We start from the raw sequence: 19,550 nt of genomic DNA on the forward strand, positions 1-19,550 counted from the left end.
GGAAACTACCCATTAGACAGTAACTCCCCATTCTCCCCAACTGCAGCCCTTGGCAGCCCCCATCCCACTTTCTCTACGAATTTGCCTATTGTGGGGACCTCACAGAAGTGGAAGCACTTGCCCTCCTGTGTCTGGTGCATCTCACTCAGCACAACGTCCTCAGGGTCCCTCTGTGCTGCAGCGTGTGTCAGAATCTCACTCTTTTTAAAGGCTGAGTCGTGCCCCTGGCGTGGAAACACCACATTTTCTTCATCCATTCATTTGTGGCCGGACACCTGGGTGGTTTCCACCCTTTGGATGTTGTGAATGTGGGTGTGCCAGTGTCTGTCTTGAGTCCCTGCTTTCAGTTCTGGGCATAACCTAGGGCTAGAATTGCCGGATCATGTGGTAGTCTGACTCTGTTGCTCAGGTTGGAGTGCAATAGCGCGATCTTGACTCACTGAAACCTCTGCCTCTCGGATTCAAGCAATTCTCCTGCCTCGGCCTCTCGAGTAGCTGGCGCCCGCCTCCACACCCGGCCAATTTTTTTGTATTTTTTAGTAGATGCGGGGTTTCACTGCGTTGCCCAGGCTGGTTTTGAACTCCTGAGCTCAGGCAGTGTGCCCGCCTCGGCCTCCCAAAGTGATAGGGTTACAGGCGTGAGCCGCCACACCCAGCCTCATATGGTGACTTCTGTGTTTAACTTTTTGAGGAATCACTAAACTGTTTCTACTGCAGCTGTAACATTTTACATTCACACTAGCAACACACAAGGGTTCCAGTTTCTTCACCTCCTTACCAGCACTCCTTATTTTCATTTTTTTTGATAAAAGCCACCCTAATGGGTGTGAAGTGGTACCTTAGTTTGCATTTCTGTAATTTAGTGATGTGGAGCACCTTTTCATGTGCTGCCTGACCATTCGTGTATCTTCTATTAGAGAATGGCTGAGTCCTTTGCACATTTTTAAAAATTTTTTAAAACTTGTGGTAAATTGACCGGGCGCAATGGCTCACACCTGTAGTCCCAGCACTTTGGGAGGCTGAGGCAGGTGGATCACAATGTCAGGAGATGGAGACCATACTGGCTAACATAGTGAAACCCCGTCCCTACTAAAAAATACAAAAAAATTAGCCAGGCGTGGTGGCGGGCGCCTGTAGTCCCAGCTACTCAGGAGGCTGAGGCAGGAGAATGGCGTCAACTCGCGAGGTGGAGCTTGCAGTGAGTCGAGATCACGCCACTGTACTCCAGACTGGGCAACAGAGCGAGACTCTGTCTGAAAAAAAAAAATTGTGGTAAATAATGCTTGTAATCCCAGCACCTTGGGAGGCCAAGGCAGGTGGATCATGAGGTCAGGAGTTCGAGACCAGCCTGACCAACATGGTGTAAACCCCATCTATACTAAAAATACAAAAATATTAGCCGGACGTGGTGGCACGTGCCTGTAATCTCAGGAGGCTGAGGCAGGAGAATTGCTTGAAACCAGGAGGTGGAGGTTACAGTGGGCCAAGATTGCCCCACTGCACTATAGCCTGGGCAACGGTGAGACTCAGTCTCAAAAAAAAAAAAAAAAAGTAAAATACACCTAAAATTTACCATTTTTTTTTTGTTGTTTTTTGGTAAAGACGGGGTCTTGCATTGTTGCCTAGACTGAGCTCAAACTTCTGGCTTGAAGCCAATCCTCCTGTCCCGGCCTCCCAAAGTGCTGGCATGACAGGTGTGACATTTTACTGTTGTGAATGATGCTCTTCTCAACACCTGTGTACAAACATCTGAGACTCTGCTTCCAATTCTTTTGGGTATAAGCCCTGCAGTGGAATTGCTAGATCATACGGTAATTCTTTTTTTTTGGAAATGGAGTTTTGCTTTTGTTGCCCAGGCTGGAGTGCAGTGGCACGATCTCGGCCCACTGCAACCTCTGCCTTCCGGTTTCAAGCGATTCTCCTGTGTTAGCCTCCTGAGTAGCTGGGATTACAGGCGCCCGCCACCACACTTGGCTAGTTTTTGTATTTTTAGTAGAGATGGGGTGTCACCATGTTGGCCAGGCTGGTGTCGAACTCCTGACCTTGTGATCTGCCCACCTCAGCCTCCCAAAGTGCTGGGATTACAGGCGTGAGCCACCACACCTGGCCAGTAATTCTATTTTTAAATGTTGGAGGAACCTCCATACTATTTTGCATAGCAGCTGCACCATTTTGCATTTCTATCACAGGGCACAAGGGCTCCAGTTTCTCTGTATCCTCACCGGCACTTTCTTTAAAAATTTAATTTTACAGTAGCCACTCCAGTGGGTTTGAGATGTATCTCACTGTGTGGTCTCCCTCATGACTAGTGATACTGAACTCTTTTCATGTGCTGCTGGCCATTTGTATATAATTGGAGAAATGTCTGTTCAAATCCTTTACCCATTCTTGAGTCAAGTTTGGTTTTTTTGTTGTTGAGTTTTAGAAGTTCTCTGTGTATTCTGGATATCACTTCGTTATCAAATACATGATTTGCAAATATTAAGAGTTTTATAGTCTTAGCTCTTACATTTAAGTCTTTGATCCATTTTATTTTTGTAAATTGTGTGAGGTTAGGGTCCACCTTCATTCTTTCGCATGTAGATACACAGGCTTGGTTTCTGATATCCACTTACTGTCTTGATTGGCAGAAATTTCAGCAGATTTCAAGGAGCCACCATCCCTGCCAGGGAAGGAGAAGCCATCCCCGAAGCCAGCCTGTGGGTCCCCCCTGGCAGCACAGCCATCACCCTCTGCTGAGCTCCCCCAGGCTGCCCCACCTCCGCCGGGCTCACCCTCCCTCCCTGGGCGCCTGGAGGACTTCCTGGAGAGCAGCACGGGGCTGCCCCTGCTGACCAGTGGCCATGAGGGGCCAGAGCCCCTTTCCCTCATTGACGACCTCCATAGCCAGATGCTGAGCAGCACTGCCATCCTGGACCACCCCCCGTCACCCATGGACACCTCGGAATTGCACTTTGCTCCTGAGCCCAGCAGCACCATGGGCCTGGACCTGGCTGATGGCCACCTGGACAGCATGGACTGGCTGGAGCTGTCGTCAGGTGGTCCTGTGCTGAGCCTGGCCCCCCTCAGCACCACAGCCCCCAGCCTCTTCTCCACAGACTTCCTTGATGGCCATGATTTGCAGCTGCACTGGGATTCCTGCTTGTAGCTCTCTGACTTGAGACTGGGGATGGGGAAGGGGCTGGGAGCCAGGGCACTCCGGTGCGTGGCTCTCCTGCGTGATTCGGCCTCTCCACATGGTTGTGAGTCTTGACAATCACAGCCCCTGCTTTTTCCCTTCCCTGGGAGGCTAGAACAGAGAAGCCCCTACTCCTGGTTCGGGCCTACCCAGGGCAGAGGAGAGCAGCTGTCAAGAAGCAGCCCTGGCTCTCACGCTGGGGTTTTGGATACCCAGTCAGGGCCAGGGCCATTTCAGCCTGACCTCCTTTTTTGAGGTCAGGGGCACTGTCTGGCTACAATTTGGCTAAGGTAGGTGAAGCCCAGCCAAAGCCCAGCCAGGAGGCTTCTCTTCTGACCCAGGGCTGAGACGTGTCAGGGGGTGAATCTCCTTTTTGCTCCCTGCTTTGCTGTGAAGGGATAAATTAGCCTGGGCCTCTACCCCCTAGTCCCTATGTCTGCCAACCCCAGGGCTTCCTGGGATGGGGCTCCCTGCCATTTTAGTGTCTTGGTGTAGTGTAACCATTTAGTGGTTGGTGGCAACAATTTTCTGTACAGGTGTATATACCTCTATATTATATATCGACATACATATAGACATATTTTTGGGGGGGGGACAGATGGGTGCAACTCCCTCCCATCCTACTCTCACAGAAGGACCTGGAAGGCCATGGCTCCTAGGGACTGGATGCAAGGTTACCCTTGAGCTATGTGCCACCGTCTGGTGCCCAGTCTGGCATGCAGCTACCCAGGCCCACCCATCACGTGTGATTGACATGTAGACACCCTGCCACAGCCTGTGCCCCACCTGCCCTGCTTCCTGGTTCCTTATCAGTGCCATGAGGGCAGAGGTGCTACCTGGCCTTCCTGCCAGGAGCGCTCCACCCACTCACATTCCGTCCCCGCCGCCTCACTGCAGCCAGCGTGACCCTAGGACAGGAGGGAATTGGGCCCAGCTTCACCCTGCTGTGGGGCTGACAGATGGCCATGAGGTTGTGGCTGTCTCCTGCCCTGGGGCCACTGGCTTCACACTCTGGCCTGACTCATAGGGGAGTAGGCGTGGAGTCACCAAAACCAGTGCTGGGACAGAGATGGGGAAGGTGTGTGAACTTTTTAAAATAAAAACAAAAACACAGGCCTGTTAGTGCATCTTAATCCATGGAAGGGGTGGGTGGCATAGGTGGGGGTCCTGGGCCTGTTGTGTCCCAGCATGAGGGGCCAGGCAGTGCCTTTTAGACCAGTCAAGGAAGGGCAGAGCCTTGGACATGAAGACAGCTCTGTAGCCCTGGCTGTACAGAAGACAGGAGGTACGTTCTCAAAGACACAGTTTATTATTTATAAACCAAGGAGGACAGGAGCCTATTAGTCACCCCCATCCCCTTCCCTCTTCCTGAGCAAAGACTGGCACAGACATGGCTCCCCACCGCCTCACAAGGCTTTTGGTACAAACTGGTTTGGCCCAGAGCATCTCTAAGGACCCTGGTAGGGCAGGGCACCCTCTGCTGCCACCACCTGGGATGTGCTGGGGAACCTGGAGTGGGGCAGCCTGATATCCCGGGGCCCCGGCCAGGGCTCTGGAGCTGCTCTTCCCTGGGCTCTGCAGCTTGGGGTCCTGGGCCACCTCAGACCCAGGCCCGAGGCTGGGCTGGGGAGGAGGGGTCACCCATCCACATCCCAGCTGAAGAGATGGTGCTTCACCAGCATGTCCCGGACGCCCTCCTTCAGGGGCTGCTGCGCCTGCAAACAGGGCAGCCCCTCACCTCACAGGCCTTGGGCGTGGCTGGGGTGGTTCCTAACCACTGATACCAGCACTCTGTGTCCCCACCTCAGCCACCCTGTGAACGGTTTGGGCAGCTCCATCAGCACAGGCCTTACGAGGCCCACACCACCCACCTCTCTCTTCGCAGGGAGTTCCCAGTCCTGGGAGAGGCTGAAGGCAAAGCAGCAGAGGACTCTAGAGGTGAGGAGAGGGTTGGTGAGGCTCTTGTCACCCCCAGCCAGCCCTTCCTGACCCACCTCCATTCCCCGAGCACAGCAAGGTCCTCACCGGAGTTCACACTTGATCTGGACCCAGCCCGGGCTGCGCAGGAAGGACCAGGGCTGGTACCACTTCTCCACGGTGGGCAGGCTGGAGCAGAGCACCTCCAGCCATAGGTGCAGCACCTGCTCACTGGGGACACGGCCAGGAGTGGGGAGCAGGGGCGGCTCCAGGCCCTTCTGGCTGCAGCCATGGTAGAGGCCTCCAGCCTGTCCCTCAGCAGCTCCCAGACCACCCTCTTCAGGGAAGGACCTGAGCCCCTGAGGTTCTTTGTCCTTTAGGGTCCCCTGTAAGGACCCTCCTGATGCTGGGCTGGGTCCCCCCTATTCCAGGGTTCTCCTCCAACCCCTTTTCCACACTCACTTGAGCCCCACGCAGATCAGTGAGCGGAGCTTCACGTCCATTTGTGCGTGCACTGCATCATGGCTCACGTTCACGGACTGCACAGCCTGGGGACGGCACCATCCGCTGTCACTCAGGCTCCCCCACAGGCTAACCTCGAGAGGTCTGTAGGGTCTGGCAGAGGAGGCCCCTTACCCGGTAGAGCAGCTCCTCCGGGGTCAGGACCTTGCCATCTTCGTCCAACCTGAGGGGGCACCAAAGCTCCTGGGGTGCCGGGGCTGGGTCAAACCCCGCCCTCCCACTGCAGGCGACTCCACCAGAGGAACCCAGGCCCAGTTACCTGAAGGTCTTACAGAGCACCAGGCGGGAATACACGGAGGCAAAATCTCTCTCGACCTCCCGGCCTGCAGCCTGTGGGAACAGCGCACGGTGTGAGTGTAGGGACAGGAAGATGCTGGTTCAAAGCCCTTGGGGCCAACTGGGCACCTGTTACCGCCCTGCCAGCTCTTCCCATCCTCTCCGTGGGGCCCAGGGACAGGAAGGGCCTAAGATGGGTACTGGGGGGCACAGCAGGGCTGGTGCAGGGTGGGAGACAGGGGCCAGCCACTGACTTACCTCCTCTATAAACAGCCAGGGGTGGCAGGCGCCCCCAAGCAGGGATGGCTTCTTCAGTCCATGTTCGAACAGGGCCTTAAGGGCCGGGCAGAGGGTCCCTCGCACGAGGTCTGTGACCCCCTCCGTCACTGAGTCGTCCCCCGCGATGGAATACTGATGGGAGGGATGGGTCTGAGAAAGCCCTGCCTGACACCTGCAGCCAGTTGCCCTCCTCTGTCCTCTCTGCCATGCTACAGGCCAGGACTCACTGGGGACACAGGCCCTGGCTAGGAGGATGCCATCCGTGCCTAGCCCGCCCACCCCCTCACCTCTTTGCTGCGCTCATCCAGGACTTCCACAAACTTGGCTGGAAACCAGCCTGTGGGAAAAATAGGCCCTGTGAGGAGCAGCCACAGCTCAGGCAGGCAGGGCAGGGGGAAGCTGGCCCAGGTGCTTCAGGGACCTCAAGCCAGGCAGGGGTAGAGAGGAGAACGGCCTGGCAGCGGCCAGGGTCACTGAAGTCTTCTGTGCCCACCCCCTCCTCCCTCTCCCAGCTCAAGAGCAGACCAAGGCCCCCACCTCGCAGGCCGTTGAGCTCCCCCACCCAGCAGTGCTCGTCCTTCTGAGACACGATCTGCACAGGAGGAAAAACAGTAGGAACCAAAGCTGGGTGCCTGGGGCCAGTGCCTCCTGCACCCCCGATATGACTCCTCAGCAGCTAGGCCAGGCCAAGACCCCTACATCTTCACAAGAGCAGCTCTTGGCAGGGAAAGGGGTTGGAGTGGGGCTTGGTGGAGGGAGGCTGGGGAACCCGCCCCAGCCTGAGGACCTGTAGTCCAGTGCCCCCACGCACTGTGATGATGTCGTTCTTGCGGAAGCCCAGCTCGTCGTCGTCGTGCCGCTCGAAGTCCAGCAGGGCCTTGGCTCGGCGCCGGTGGCCGCGTGAACATGCCACGTAGTTCTCGTGGTCCCGCTGGTGGCTCTCCATGCTGTAGTCTGGAGTCAGCTCCTGCCACAGTGAACACAGGCCCAGCAAGGGGGTTGGAGGAGTTAGGGCCATGTTTGGTACCAGCCCAGGGAGCTGGCCACTCACCACGCTGCAGTTTTTGGGGTCTGCGCACTGGAAGTGACGCGCCACGCGCAGGATGGCTTCCCGGAGGTCAGCCACCAGTTCCGTCTGCTTGATGTTCTTGGCCTTGAGTGCCTCCAGGTCATCCTCCCCTAGGAGGCCCAGAGAGCAATGGTGACCACGGCTCACTTCAGGCCCCCGAGGAAGCTCCACGTCCACATGAGCGTGAGGACAGACTGTTCCATGCCCACACTGCCTGGCACCCGCAGAACTCTCACCGAAGAGCAGAGCAGTGATGGTGGACTTCCTCCGCTGGGTCCTGCGGCGAACAACCTGCACCATGAGGAGGGGGTCAGGGCGGTCCTGGCCCCTGGAAGAGAACCCACCAGCCCTTGGCTTATGCTCTCTCATCTAAAATGGCCTCTGATGCCGGCTCTGAGAGTTGAAAACAGATAATCAGTTCAGAGCTGGGTCTGCCTTCCTCCCAAACTGTGGCAGGGTCAGAACCTGAGACGCATGAAGCCCGAGGTGGCCTGGGTCACCCCACAGCTGTGGTCTGACTGGGCCGGGCTGGTTTGATTCCTGTAGCCCCCGCGCTTGCTCTGAACTTCAAGGTGACCCGTTCCCCACATGCTGTGAGCCAAGCCGGGGCCCCCCATCCTGGGTCACCTGAGAGAGGTTGGTAAGGGCGCCGGTCCCCAGGAGCTGACCCTGGTCTGCAATGAGATAGGCCAGGTGCTTGCGGCGCTGAGTCTCCACAGCCACGTCGGTGAGGGAGCCGGCCAGCCGCATGGCCACCCCCAGAAGCAGCTCCGCGTCCTCCATCTGCGACGGGATATCCGATAGCGTGTTGAAGATGGAGGCTGAGTTCTCTGACTGGATCAGCTCTTCTTCCTGGGCCATGTCAGAGCACGATGCAGGGAGAAGGTTGTTACTGCAGGAACCTGGCACTGAGCTGACCCCACCCCCCATCCTCAGGGACCCGTTTGCCTTGGCACGGTTGTCAGGGGCCAGGGGACTGGTCTTGCCTGGCCCAGGGAGGTCTCTCACTCCCTGCCCCCCATCTCGGGCTCCTACTCCTCAGCCTGAAGTGGGGCCCTGGAGCACCTTGAGGTGCAGCATGCCCAGCGTGAGCTGGAACAGCACCCGGGAGCCCTCATAGAAAAACAGGTCCCAGATGCGCAGAAGCAGCTTGATGTCCACCACGCTGGCGAAGGCCGTGAGGAACCAGTGCAGTGTGATCAGGGACAGCTCTGTAAACACAGGAGCCAAAGCTGTTGGGGAGGAGGTGGAGGAAACCTCCGTCCCCAGAACTGGAGGGAGGTCCTCCCTGCCCAAGAGCGAAGGAGGGGATGGGGCAGGGAACACGGGAGAACAAAAGAGCGACCAAGACCAGAGTTGGGGGCTATGCCCCATCCCCCCTTGGCCATCTGCCTGAGGCCTCCAAGCTGCAGAATGGGAGCCAGTGGCTCAGAGGCCCCTTACCGATGTCATGCTCCTGGAGCAGCTTGTCCAGGCGAGGCAGGTACTGGACAATGAGGTGGCGCAGGACCCGCTGGTCAGTCTGGACGCCCAGCAGGGTGGTGCTGAAGTAGGAGGCGGGGAGCAGGTCCTCGATGATGGCGCACATCATCCAGAAGGTGTCCTCCTCCTCCAGGAACAGCAGGAGGCAGGCGGCCACCTGGCCAGGGCATGGGGATAAGGGCCCTCTATCCAGGTCTTTGTGCAAATTAGAAAAGGTGCCCCTACCCTAGGGAGACCACTTAGCAAAAGCCTCTTGGGGGGCATGCATGCTGGAACACAGGCCTTCCCCGGCTGCTTTCCTTGGCCGGCCTCAGTTTCACACCCTTCGGGGGGCCCCTCTGCTTGAATAACGTGCAGCTGCCCTGATCTCCTTGGGGACTCCCCTGTCCCCCCACCTCCCCTCCTGCTGCCCAAGAGCGGGAGACCATTCCTTGTTAGGGATCCTGGAGGAGGCCCTGGGGCTGTCACTGCCCTTGCCGGGGCTGTGCTCACCATACCAGTGCCCTGGCAGTAGCCGATCTCTGGGTAGAGCCAGGCCAGGGCCCGGAGCACCCTGCGCAGGCGCGGCACCCCGATGCTGCCCATACTGGCGAAGCAGGCGTTGCTGGGCATGGTGCGCAGCAGGTCCTTCTCAATCTGTCCGGCAGCCATTGGCACCCACAACAACAAGACCTTGTGACACCCTGGGAGGGAGGCAGACCCCAGGCGGGCTTCTCTCCCAGGAATGGGGATTCCTTGTGTTCCTGGTCAAGGTCACCCTCCTCCCCTTCAGGGTCAGCTCCCAGCCAGTGTGGAGCTGGGACATCAAATCCACCTGGGAAGCTTCATGCCAGACCGAGTGAATGAGAACGCGTGGCCCAAGGCCTGGAGTCTATATTTAGAGTCTCCATCTGTTCCTAAAGTGGACCCGGGCTTGGGAACCCCATCTCCAAACACCAATGGCCTTTTGGACAATTCTTTCTGTGGCCTACAGAGGACCCAGGAAGGAGCATGTATCCTCTCCCCTACCCCCCAACAAGGGCACACTCCCAGAACCCCAGGCAGCCTCCCTCTCTCCTGCCAGCCTCACCTGCTTGGCAGCAAGGGTCTCATCGTTGGAGCTGTTCTTCACAATCTCGCGGTAGGACAGCTCGGAGTTCCTCTTCTTCTGCAGGGCCCCAGAGAGCCGCATCCATAGCTGAGGGAAGGGAGTCGCAAGGGCACTCAGTCTTTCTCATGACACTTAATCATGGGGCCAAGACCCTCTCAAAACCCTGTGGATCCCTGTGGCCACTTTACCTGTGGCCTCATGCCATGTGGGATGCCGGCCAGCACCAGGGAACGGAGCTTCTCAGAGCGGGGCAGAGAGACTGCAATCTTGTCCCAGGTGAGATCCCCCACGTCGTGGTTATGGGTGAACTCCAGGTGGGCCTGCCACCGCAGCCTCTGTGGAGCATCCTCCAGCAGCGGGGAGCTCGCCAGCAGACTGGAGCCAGGCTCACCACCTTCTGCCAAGAGACAGCCGAGGGACGCCGCAGTGAGCAAAGGAGGAAGAAAAAAGCATTTACTACGTGTTCTGCAAGCAGCCAGGCCTCTGTCTTCAGGAGGGTCTCAGCTTCATGGCTCTAGGCCAGCTCTCTCCCGCCAGATCCAGATTCCCACAGCTAATGGCTTTCTGACAGCTCCAGGTGATCATCTAACCTGCACCTATGATGAGCAAAGCTCTTCACTGTCTCCTCAAAGCCACTCCTACCACAGTACTACCCAGATCCAGAAATGACACCTCCATTCTCCCGATGCTCAGCCTAAACCTTGGAGTCACCTCTGGCTCCTCCCTCACCCAGACTCCACACTCAGTCCTTTAGCAAACCCACAGGACTTTACGTCTCACCTCCCCTGTCCACGGCCCTTGTCCAAGCCATCGTCCTTCATCCAGATTGCTGCACTGGCCCTCCGACTGACCTCCCTGTTGCTACCCTCACCTCCCAAAGGCCGTTCTCCTCAGTAGCCACAGCAACGCTTCCAAAATGCAAGTCAGATCATGTCACACTACTCAGAGCTGAGACTCAAAGGCAAGGGCTTTCCAGGGCTCCCTCAGCTGCTTCCTCTGGGCCATGCCCACTCTGTCCTCATCCCCTGCCATTTTCCTCTTGCTCCCTCCCCTCCAATGACATGGTCTGAAAGGGCCACTTCAGGGCCTTTGCACCTCTCCTTCCCCAGCTCTGCCCATTCCCTGGCTTCCTTATATATGATTTACTGCCCCTCTTCCCTGAAGTATTTTCCCAGCCCTTCTTGCTCCAGCATATTACATGCTTGTTGACTGCTTGTCTCCCTCTCTAAAATGAGAACTCCATGCAGTCGAGACCACCTTCAGTTTTGTTTAAGGGCCTAGGGGTGCAGCTGTGGAGACTACAGCACCCACAGTTGGATTCATGAGCTATTTGTTGAATGAATAAGGTGAAGCTCTCCTGTGGCAGCCCAGGAATCTCTGGGTGAGCTCCACAGACAGCCTCGTCCTTATTCACCCAAAAGCCAATCCCTCAGCCCAGCTTTCAAAAACACCAACTTTAATGACTTTACCTACAGTAAAATGCACAAATGTTAGGTGTACATTTTGGTGTATAAACAAATGTCTAAGCAGTCTCAGTTCCCTGGTGTAACAGGGAACACTCTGACCCCAGTGACCCAGCCAAACAGATACTTCATCATACCAGCAAGTTCCCTGTGTCCCTCTCAACCCAAACCTTTACCCTGCAACTACCTGCCTACAAATCAGAAGAACAGGGAAAACCCTCGTCAGAACTGGAAACGTGAGTGACCTGAAGGTGATCAGTTGCAGTCAATTAAAATGTCCTAGCCACAGGTCTGGCCTGGCATCCAGTTGTCTTGGCAGATGGCCTTCCCAATAGCCCACTCAGGACCAAAAGGCTCATTTATAGTAGAAAACAACAGAAAAGGATTGAGACTCAGTTATAGAAAAGTGGTTATCCAAATACCGTAAGTTCATTATGATATTATACAGCCACTGAAAATACGCTTTTTTCTTTTCTGAGACAGAGTTTCGCTCTTGTTGCCCAGGCTGGAGCGCAATGGCATGATCCCTGCTCGCTGCAACCTCCACCTCCTGGGTTCAAGCAATTCTCCTGCCTCAGCCTCCCGAGTAGTTGGGATTACAGGTGTGCACCATCACACCTGGCAAATGTTGTATTTTTAGTAGAGACTGGGTTTCACCATGTTGGCCAGGCTGGTCTTGAACTCCTGGCCTCAAGTGATCCACCCACCTCAGCCTCCCAAAGTGCTGGGATTACAGGCGTGAGCCACCACGTCCAGCCTGAATTTTTCAACTTCTCTACAGTGAACACTATTGCTTTTACTATCAGGTGAGGTTCAGTAAAATTTATCTCAAAAAAAACAGAGGTTTCCCATACTTATAACAGTATCACCCTCAGATACACTCTGTCCTTAAATCTGGAACTGTGACGCATCAGAGCTCAGCCATCACATCTGAGTAATTCCAGTCAAGGGAGCGGAGTCCTCCCCAAAGAACATCAGCAAGATGACCCACAAAAGGGGCTCAATGTTACCTTCCTTGTACACACGGAAACCAAACTCATCGTAGTAGAAATCTGGTTGCTCTGCTGACTCTTCCTTCTAGAATCAGGATGAGGTTGAAGTCAGTTGTCTGTCCCCTAGCTGGAGGCCTCAGGTCTGAAAGATGCCACCCACAGGGTTGCCTGCTAAAATCCCACCCAGCCTTCAAGCTCAGATCAAAGGCTACTCTTCCAAAAGCCTTCTCTGGTTACCAATCTCCTCTGAAACTTCTAGCTTCCTTGTTCTTCTCAGAGGTCAAAGATAATAATAATCAAGGCAAGAAACATGTTTTATGCATTTGTGTCCCTATAATACCGATAGCATACTGCCACAGTGATTGACTCACACAGGCCCATGGAGCTAAGATACAATCTCTAGTGGGGACCCCATAACCCTGCGTGAGTTGGCCACCTCTTCCTGGGCAGCCTGCAGAGCTGGGTCCCCTTCATACCGCAGTGTGGAAGCACAGCAGGCTGGTGCCTGGCTAACTGCTGTACCTGTGTGTACTTGGCCAGGATCTCCTGGGGCCATATGCTCGGAGTCAGGGCTGAGAAAGGGCCACAGGCAGAAGGTGTATGGCTTCCTAAAACCAAAGAGGACCAGGAGAACAATCAAGGAAATGCAGAGGCAGGCCAGGCGCAGTGGCTTACGCCTGTCATCTTAGCACTTTGAGAGGCCGAGGTGGGCGGATCACCTGAGGTCAGGAGTTTGAGACCAGCCTAGCCAACATGGTGAAACCCATCTCTACTAAATATACAAAATTAGCTGGGCATGGTGGCACACGCCTGTAATCCCAGCTACTCGGGAGGCTGAGGCAGGAGAATTGCTTGAACCCAGGAAGCGGAGGTTGCAATGAGCAGGGATCATGCCATTGCGCTCCAGCCTGGGCAACAAGAGCGAAACTCTGTCTGAAAAAAGAAAATGTAGAGGCAGAATTCAAGTCAGGAAATATGCTCTCCCTCTAAGAACACCAGCATTAAAGGGACTAGCCCATCTCAAGCGTTATGGGGAGGGAAGGAGCAGAATGAAAGAAACCTCCTAGAGATCAGCAAATTTCTGGAGAAGAGGGGGAAGAAACAGCAGCACGTTACAAAACATGACCAAACTTCATCTTCCAGCCTCTTTCTTCACCTGAGGAGTGCAGATCTGCAGGCTGCAGGGCCGGAGGAGGAGAGCTGGACAGCGGAGCTGAGAAGGAAGTTTTAATAACTTTCTCAGCCAGCCAGAAGCCTTCCCTACCATCTCCACCTCTCTTATCTGGATGGTGTTTTATGGAAAACAAACAAGCCAGCTTCCACCCCTCTGGCTCCTCTGTGAGAGCTTCACACCCTGTTTCCAAGTCCGGCCCCTGCTTCTACCTGACATCGTGCTGTGGGGCTGGCAAGTCTTCTGTAGCTCCAGGCTCAGAAGTCTCCTATCCTGCTATCTTAGAGCTGGAAGGCACCTCAGGCTTCATCTGGTCCAGAATCATCTGCCCTGTTAGAAGAGTAAAGAGGAAAGTCATCCTATTTTTATTTATTTATTTATTTTAGACAGAGTCTTGCTCGGTCACCCAGGCTGGAGTGCAGTAGTGTGATCTCGGCTCACTGCAACCTCTGCCTCCTGGGTTCAAGAGATTCTTCTGCTTCAGCCTCCCGAGTAGCTGAGACTACAGGGGTGCGCCACCACACCGGGTGATTTTTGTATTTTTAGTAGAGATGGGGTTTCACTACGTTGGCCAGGCTGGTCTTGAACTCTTGACCTTGTGATCCCCCCACCTCGGCCTCCCAAAGTGTTGGGTTATAGGTATGAGCCACCACACCCAGCCTGAGGAAAGTCATTCTAAAACACCCTCTCTCCTACCAAGAGGAGCCCTTTCCACCCACACTCTGATTTTGCTAGCCTGGAGGCAGTGGGAACTGAAGTCTTAGCCATTGTTTAACAAGGGAAGGGGAAAAAAAAAAATCTCTTTGCCCATTTTTATTTTTGTTTATTTTTTGAGACGGGTCTCGCTCTGTGGCCCAGGCTTGAGTGCAGTGGATCTTGGTTCACTGCAGCCTCCACCTCCTGGGCTCAAGCGATCCTCCCACGTAGCTGAGACTACAGGCATGCACCACCATGCCTGGCTAATTGTATTTTTTTTGTAGAGATAGGTTTTTGCCACATTGCCCAAGCTGGTCTCGAACTCCTGGGCTCAAGCAATCAATCTGCCTGCCCTGGCCTCCCAAAGTGCTGGGATTACAGGTGTGAGCCACCATTCCCAGCAGCTATTTGTCTTTTTTTCTTTTTTGAGACAGGGTCTCACCCAGGTTGCAGTGCAGGGGCACAATCACAGCTCACTGTGGCCTTGACCTCCTAAGCTCATGGGATCCTCCCACCTTAGCCTCCCAAGTATCTGGGACTGTAGGCACACGCCACCACGCCCGGCTAATTTTTGTATTTCTTGTGGAGATAGTGTTTCACCATGTTTCCCAGGCTGGTCTCAAACTCCTAAGCTAAACAGATCCACCTGCTTCAGCCTACCAAAAGTGCTGGGTTTACGAGCATGAGCCACCGCACCCAGTCAAGCCTTTTACTTGTGACCACAGAATGAAAGGCTCTCACTATGAAAGGAAGTGGAGGTAACAATGAGGAGATGTGGTTGAAAGATTTCAAGACAAGTTACATTCCAGTTTTTGAAATCATATTTACCTAAACCTGGCACTGAAAAAAAATTTACTTTTGCCATTTTTCAGACGAGAGTTCAGAAATGACAGTTGTTAATCCTGGTCCATAGCAGAACCTATTCTCCATGCTATCTGCCATGGAATTCTGGTGTTGGAAATTCTAGTAAATCGCAAAGAATTAGGTAAGTGAGAAGCAAAAAAGAGGAAAATCAAACCATCACTTCAAAGGAGCTATGAGAAAATCCCAGTTCTCTTTAAAGACATACAAGTATGGGGACAAAAGTAGCTCCTGTGGGCAGCCCAGCTGTGGTCCCAGCCTCTGCTCCTGCCCCAGACACACACTGGCCAAGTTTAGGATAAAGGCCAAAGCAGAGCATTCCTGACCATTACAGAGGTTTGGTACCCAGTGGCAGAGGCGCTCCCTCCTGCTTCCAGACACGCCGCTGAGAGCCAGATGGCAGAACCTGCTTCCCCAACAGGCCGGCCATCCTGGCTGGTTGGTTCTGTGTGAAGAGAATAGAATTTTAATGTCTGTCTTCAGTGTAAAATATATGTGATACAGGGTTTACCTCAGAACTATGAGCTGGATGGAGGATTACATATTTTTACATTAAAGAGACTGAGCTACAAGTTTTAAAACGCATGTCATCATTCAATCCTTACAACATATTTATTCCTTATACAAGAGAAAATAAGCCTAGAAGAGACTGATAGTTTCCAAATGGACTCCCAAAAACTCTGCCCTGCCACACCATGCAACCCCACCTTGTGAAATGAGGGACACGTGGCCACCAGCTGGATGGCCCTGGGAATGGAACCCAGTGTCCTATTACGCCTCCCGCTGGCTTGGAGCCTGAGATGGCATATGGCTGTGGCAGAACCACCACGTGTCCGCCTTGGGAGGCAGTGGGCTCAGCACTCATCCTCTGCACCATGATTAATAATAGACATCTCAGCCGGACGTGGTGGTGGCTCATGCCTGTAATCCCAGCACTCTGGGAGGCCGAGGTGGGTGGATCACCTGAGGTCGGGAGATTGAGAACATCCTGGCCAACATGGTGAAACCCTGTCTCCACTAAAAACACAAAAATTAGCTGGGCGTGGTGGCATGTGCCTGTAATCCCCGCTACTTGGGAGGCTGAGGCAGGAGAATTGCTTGAACCTGGGAGGCAGAGGTTGCAGAGAGTCGAGACGGTGCCACCACATTCCAGCCTGGGTGACAGAGACTCTGTCTCAAAAGAGAATCGGATGATAAACATAGAAATAGATTGTGATAACTACAGTGCTGTGAGGAAAAATAAAGCAAGGTCAAGATGTGGAGAGTCTCAGAAGAGAGGGGATTTATATCAAGTGGTCAGGAGCAGCTCTTTAAGAATAAGGGTTAGGGACACCTAAGCAAAGACCAAAAGGAACTGAGGGCTCATGGCTACCTGAGGGAAAGGAGATCCAGGGGGAAGCACCAAGTTGGGAGCACACTGGGCACGTTAAAACAGCTGCAAGGCAGCCATCAGGCTGGAGGGGCTGGGGAATGAGGAGTAAACAGTGGGAGGAAACAGCCTGAACGGTGGGAGGAGATGCAGCAGGGGGCTACCAGGCCTCACAGTGTGGTGGAGATTCTGGGCTTCATTCTCAGTGAGCTGGGAAAGCAGGGGAGGGCTCTGAGCGCTCTCTGACTGCCTTGCAGAGGAGGTGGTGGACATAGAGGAGGCTGTTGGATTAGTCAGGGTGAAAGGTATGTTGACTTTCCTATGGTGGGAACACTGAGAAATGGTCATATTATGGATATATTTTATCTTATTTATTTTGTTAGAGACAAGGTCCCTCTATGTTGCCCGGCTGGTCTTGAATTCCTGAGCTTAAGTGATCCTCCTGCCTCGGCCTCCCAAAGTGCCGTGATTACAAGCGTGAGCCACCACACCCGGCCAGATTCTGAATAGAAAGAGTCTGCAGGGTTTAGCGCTTTAATGCCACACACACATATAAATGTATGTAATGTATATATAAACATGCCACTTCTCCCACTGGCTACAGAACCCAGCCGGATGTGAACTGTTAAGCTGGGTGGGCAGGTTTTTCCTGCCTCTGGTCGCTATGGAAACCTTCCTGAAAGCAGCCATCTGGGAGCTGGCAGGAGCAGCCCAGAGAGTCAGCCACGTCAGGGTGGCTGCCCTCCTGTTGTCACAGGAGTACTGAGAGGCAGAAACTTGAAAAACAGGATTGATTTAGGTACCTCTGAGGAGCTCTGGAAGGAATTTTTCAAAATTAAATGTACATACTTCCTAGTTTGCTAATCCTACAATTTCCTATAAGGCAAATTTTGTTTAGAAAGCACAGAAGGCCAGATCTCACTATAAATCCTGTTTTCCCACATCTGTGGGGAGGGGCAGAAAAGGTTCTGTTCATTTCCTGTGGTCTCTTCACATAGATCAGAGGGATATGGCCCCCCATTCTCTCTGCTCCTACTACCCTGTCCGGTGTCCTATTTTCTTCACAACACAGCATGGTCGCTACCACTACCCAGATGATTTTCTACAGACATTTACCACGGAACATGAAAGCTGTAAGCAACATAAGCAAAAATACTTCTAAGAGGCCTCTGAGACGCTGAAGACTGCATTTCCTCTGTGAGGAGGGAAGAGGACACTGGAAGCTGTCGATAAAACCTCACCTAGACAGAGAAGCACAAAGTCGGGAAAGGCCAAGAAAGGCTGGAGTAAAAAAAGATAATGTGGCTACTATAGATGCTAAGAAAGGATAAAATCAGACAATAAATGCTCAAAGAAACATGAACATTTTTTGGAAAAGGAAAAAATATATGAATAGCTTTTTCAAGGTAAGGGTACAAAATAATTGGTTTTCTTCCTGGTTTTTCTCCTTGACTTCTATTCTTCAGCACACCTCTAAAATGTATGTGGGCTCCAATTTGGCCGCTACGTGGGCAGACAGCTTGTAGAGAGACAAGAGTGGATGCTGGGAGGCAAGAGTGGCGTGCAGGGGAAAGATTATGGAGAATGAGTCCAAAGTGACAGTGGAGACAAAGAGAAGTAATAGATTCAAGACACAATCAGAGGCAGAATCAACAGGCCTTGCCACACAGTTGGATGTGGGGAGAACGGGAGTGACCACAGGCAAGGCCTAGGTTTCCGGTCTGAACTCCTGGGCTTCTGATGATGCCATTTCCTAATATGAGAGAAATGGGAACAAAACAGGTTTGGGGAAGGGGGAAGTTAAGAGTTATGAGGCAGGGGCTGGGCATAGTGGCTCATGCCTGTAATCCCAGCAGTGTGGGAGGCCGAGGTAGGCGGATCACCTGAGGTCAGGAGACCAACCTGGCCAACATGGTGAAACCCCGTCTCCACTAAAAATACAAAAATTAGCTGGGCATGGTCACAGGCACCTGTAATCCCAGCTACTTGGGAGGCTGAGGCAGGAAAATCGCTTCAGCCTGGGAGGTGGGGGTTGTAGTGAGCTCAGATTGTGCCACTGCACTCTAGCCTGGGTGACAGAGTGAGACCCTGTCTAAAAAAAAAAGAGTTACGGGGTAATTTAAATGCTCATTTAGAAATTCGAGTGGAGCTGTTAAGTAGGTGATTGCATCTATAAATCTATGTTTACAGGGAGATGTCAAAGGTAGAAATGTAAATTTGGGAGGTTTTCATTCATCTATCCAACCAACAAAAAATTTTTTTTCAACAACTGTGTACCAAACACTGTTCCATGTGTTAGAGATATAGCAGTGAAACAAGATGGACAAAGTTCCTGCTTTCACGAACCTGCAATTTCTTCATCTGTAAAATGGAAATAATACCTTACTGCTTATGAGGTTAAGTGAGAAAATGGAATACTTGTAACTATACTCAGCACATGGCATGTGCTTAACAAATGCCAGTTTTTATCAGTTACAGAAAACAGACAATATGTGAATAATTTCAGAAAAATAATACATGCCATGAAGAAAACAGAACAAGAGGTTACAAAGTGACAGGTAGGAGTGGAGGGGCTACTTTTAATTGGTGGTTGGGGAAGGCCTCTCTGAGTAAATGACTTTTCAGCTCACACCAGAATAAGAAGGAGCCAGCTCTGTGAAGATCTAGAAGAGTAGTGATGAGGGGGAAAGTAGCATGTAACATTGGAAAAGGAGGTAGGAACTAGCTTATAGATGGTCCTTCCAGCCATGACAGAAACTGGAATTTTTTTTTTTTTTTTTTTTGAAACAGGGGTCTTGCTCTGTCACCAGGCTGGAGTGCAGTGGCACAATCTCACTCACTGCAACCTCTGCCTCCTGGGTTCAAGCGATTCTCCTGCTTCAGCCTCCTGAGCAGCTGGGATTACAGGTGCCCGCCACCGCGCCTGGCTAATTTTTTATTTTTAGTAGAGAGAGGGTTACATCATGTTGGCCAGCCTGGTCTCGAACTCCTGACCTAGTGATCCACCCGCCTTGGTCTCCCAAAAGGCTGGGATTACAGGCGTGAGCCACTGCGCCTGGCCAGTCTCCAAGGTCTTGGACCTGAGCAACTGTGCAGGTCCCATCAACTAAGATGCAGGAAGCCTGGTGAAAGCAAATTTTGGGGTTAGAAATCAAGAGTTCTGCTTTGGCTATGTTAAGTTGGTA

General features: G+C 53.1%; 2 protein-coding genes across 17 annotated transcripts in view; one reads left to right on the forward strand and one right to left on the reverse strand.

Moving 5' to 3' along the window:
- The window catches only part of MRTFA (myocardin related transcription factor A), a 220,293-nt gene extending 216,001 nt beyond the window's left edge, over positions 1-4,292 (forward strand). For 3 of the 4 annotated variants that reach the window (XM_007975878.3, XM_007975879.3, XM_007975877.3), the window contains one exon: positions 2,631-4,292. In XM_007975878.3, coding sequence (XP_007974069.3) covers positions 2,631-3,148 — 518 coding nt within the window. In that variant the 3' untranslated portion in view covers positions 3,149-4,292. Of the gene's footprint in view, positions 1-2,627 lie in introns of all 4 variants that reach the window. The other variant, XM_073006690.1, reaches the window with a different exon arrangement.
- Positions 4,293-4,464: 172 nt separating this feature from the next.
- Positions 4,465-19,550, reverse strand: part of SGSM3 (small G protein signaling modulator 3) — a 36,492-nt gene continuing 21,406 nt past the window's right edge. For 2 of the 13 annotated variants that reach the window (XM_007975866.3, XM_073006691.1), the window contains exons 2-22: positions 13,652-13,769; positions 13,425-13,481; positions 12,791-12,876; positions 12,287-12,353; positions 10,002-10,210; positions 9,793-9,900; positions 9,216-9,359; positions 8,685-8,880; positions 8,307-8,452; positions 7,869-8,093; positions 7,478-7,532; positions 7,224-7,351; positions 6,960-7,139; positions 6,710-6,764; positions 6,460-6,509; positions 6,152-6,304; positions 5,877-5,947; positions 5,732-5,780; positions 5,558-5,643; positions 5,204-5,326; positions 4,465-5,110 (exon numbers count right to left, since the gene is read on the reverse strand). In XM_007975866.3, coding sequence (XP_007974057.1) covers positions 4,918-5,110; positions 5,204-5,326; positions 5,558-5,643; positions 5,732-5,780; positions 5,877-5,947; positions 6,152-6,304; positions 6,460-6,509; positions 6,710-6,764; positions 6,960-7,139; positions 7,224-7,351; positions 7,478-7,532; positions 7,869-8,093; positions 8,307-8,452; positions 8,685-8,880; positions 9,216-9,359; positions 9,793-9,900; positions 10,002-10,210; positions 12,287-12,353; positions 12,791-12,876; positions 13,425-13,481; positions 13,652-13,658 — 2,388 coding nt within the window. In that variant the 5' untranslated portion in view covers positions 13,659-13,769 and the 3' untranslated portion in view covers positions 4,465-4,917. Of the gene's footprint in view, positions 5,111-5,203; positions 5,378-5,557; positions 5,644-5,731; positions 5,801-5,876; positions 5,948-6,151; positions 6,305-6,459; positions 6,510-6,709; positions 6,765-6,959; positions 7,140-7,223; positions 7,352-7,477; positions 7,533-7,868; positions 8,094-8,306; positions 8,453-8,684; positions 8,881-9,215; positions 9,360-9,792; positions 9,901-10,001; positions 10,211-12,286; positions 12,354-12,790; positions 12,877-13,424; positions 13,482-13,651; positions 13,770-19,550 lie in introns of those variants that run through there. The other 11 variants (XM_038007399.2, XM_073006697.1, XM_073006692.1 and 8 more) reach the window with 11 other exon arrangements.

The sequence above is a fragment of the Chlorocebus sabaeus genome, chromosome 19 (assembly GCF_047675955.1).
Source record: "Chlorocebus sabaeus isolate Y175 chromosome 19, mChlSab1.0.hap1, whole genome shotgun sequence".
Classification (NCBI taxonomy): Eukaryota; Metazoa; Chordata; class Mammalia; order Primates; family Cercopithecidae; genus Chlorocebus; species Chlorocebus sabaeus.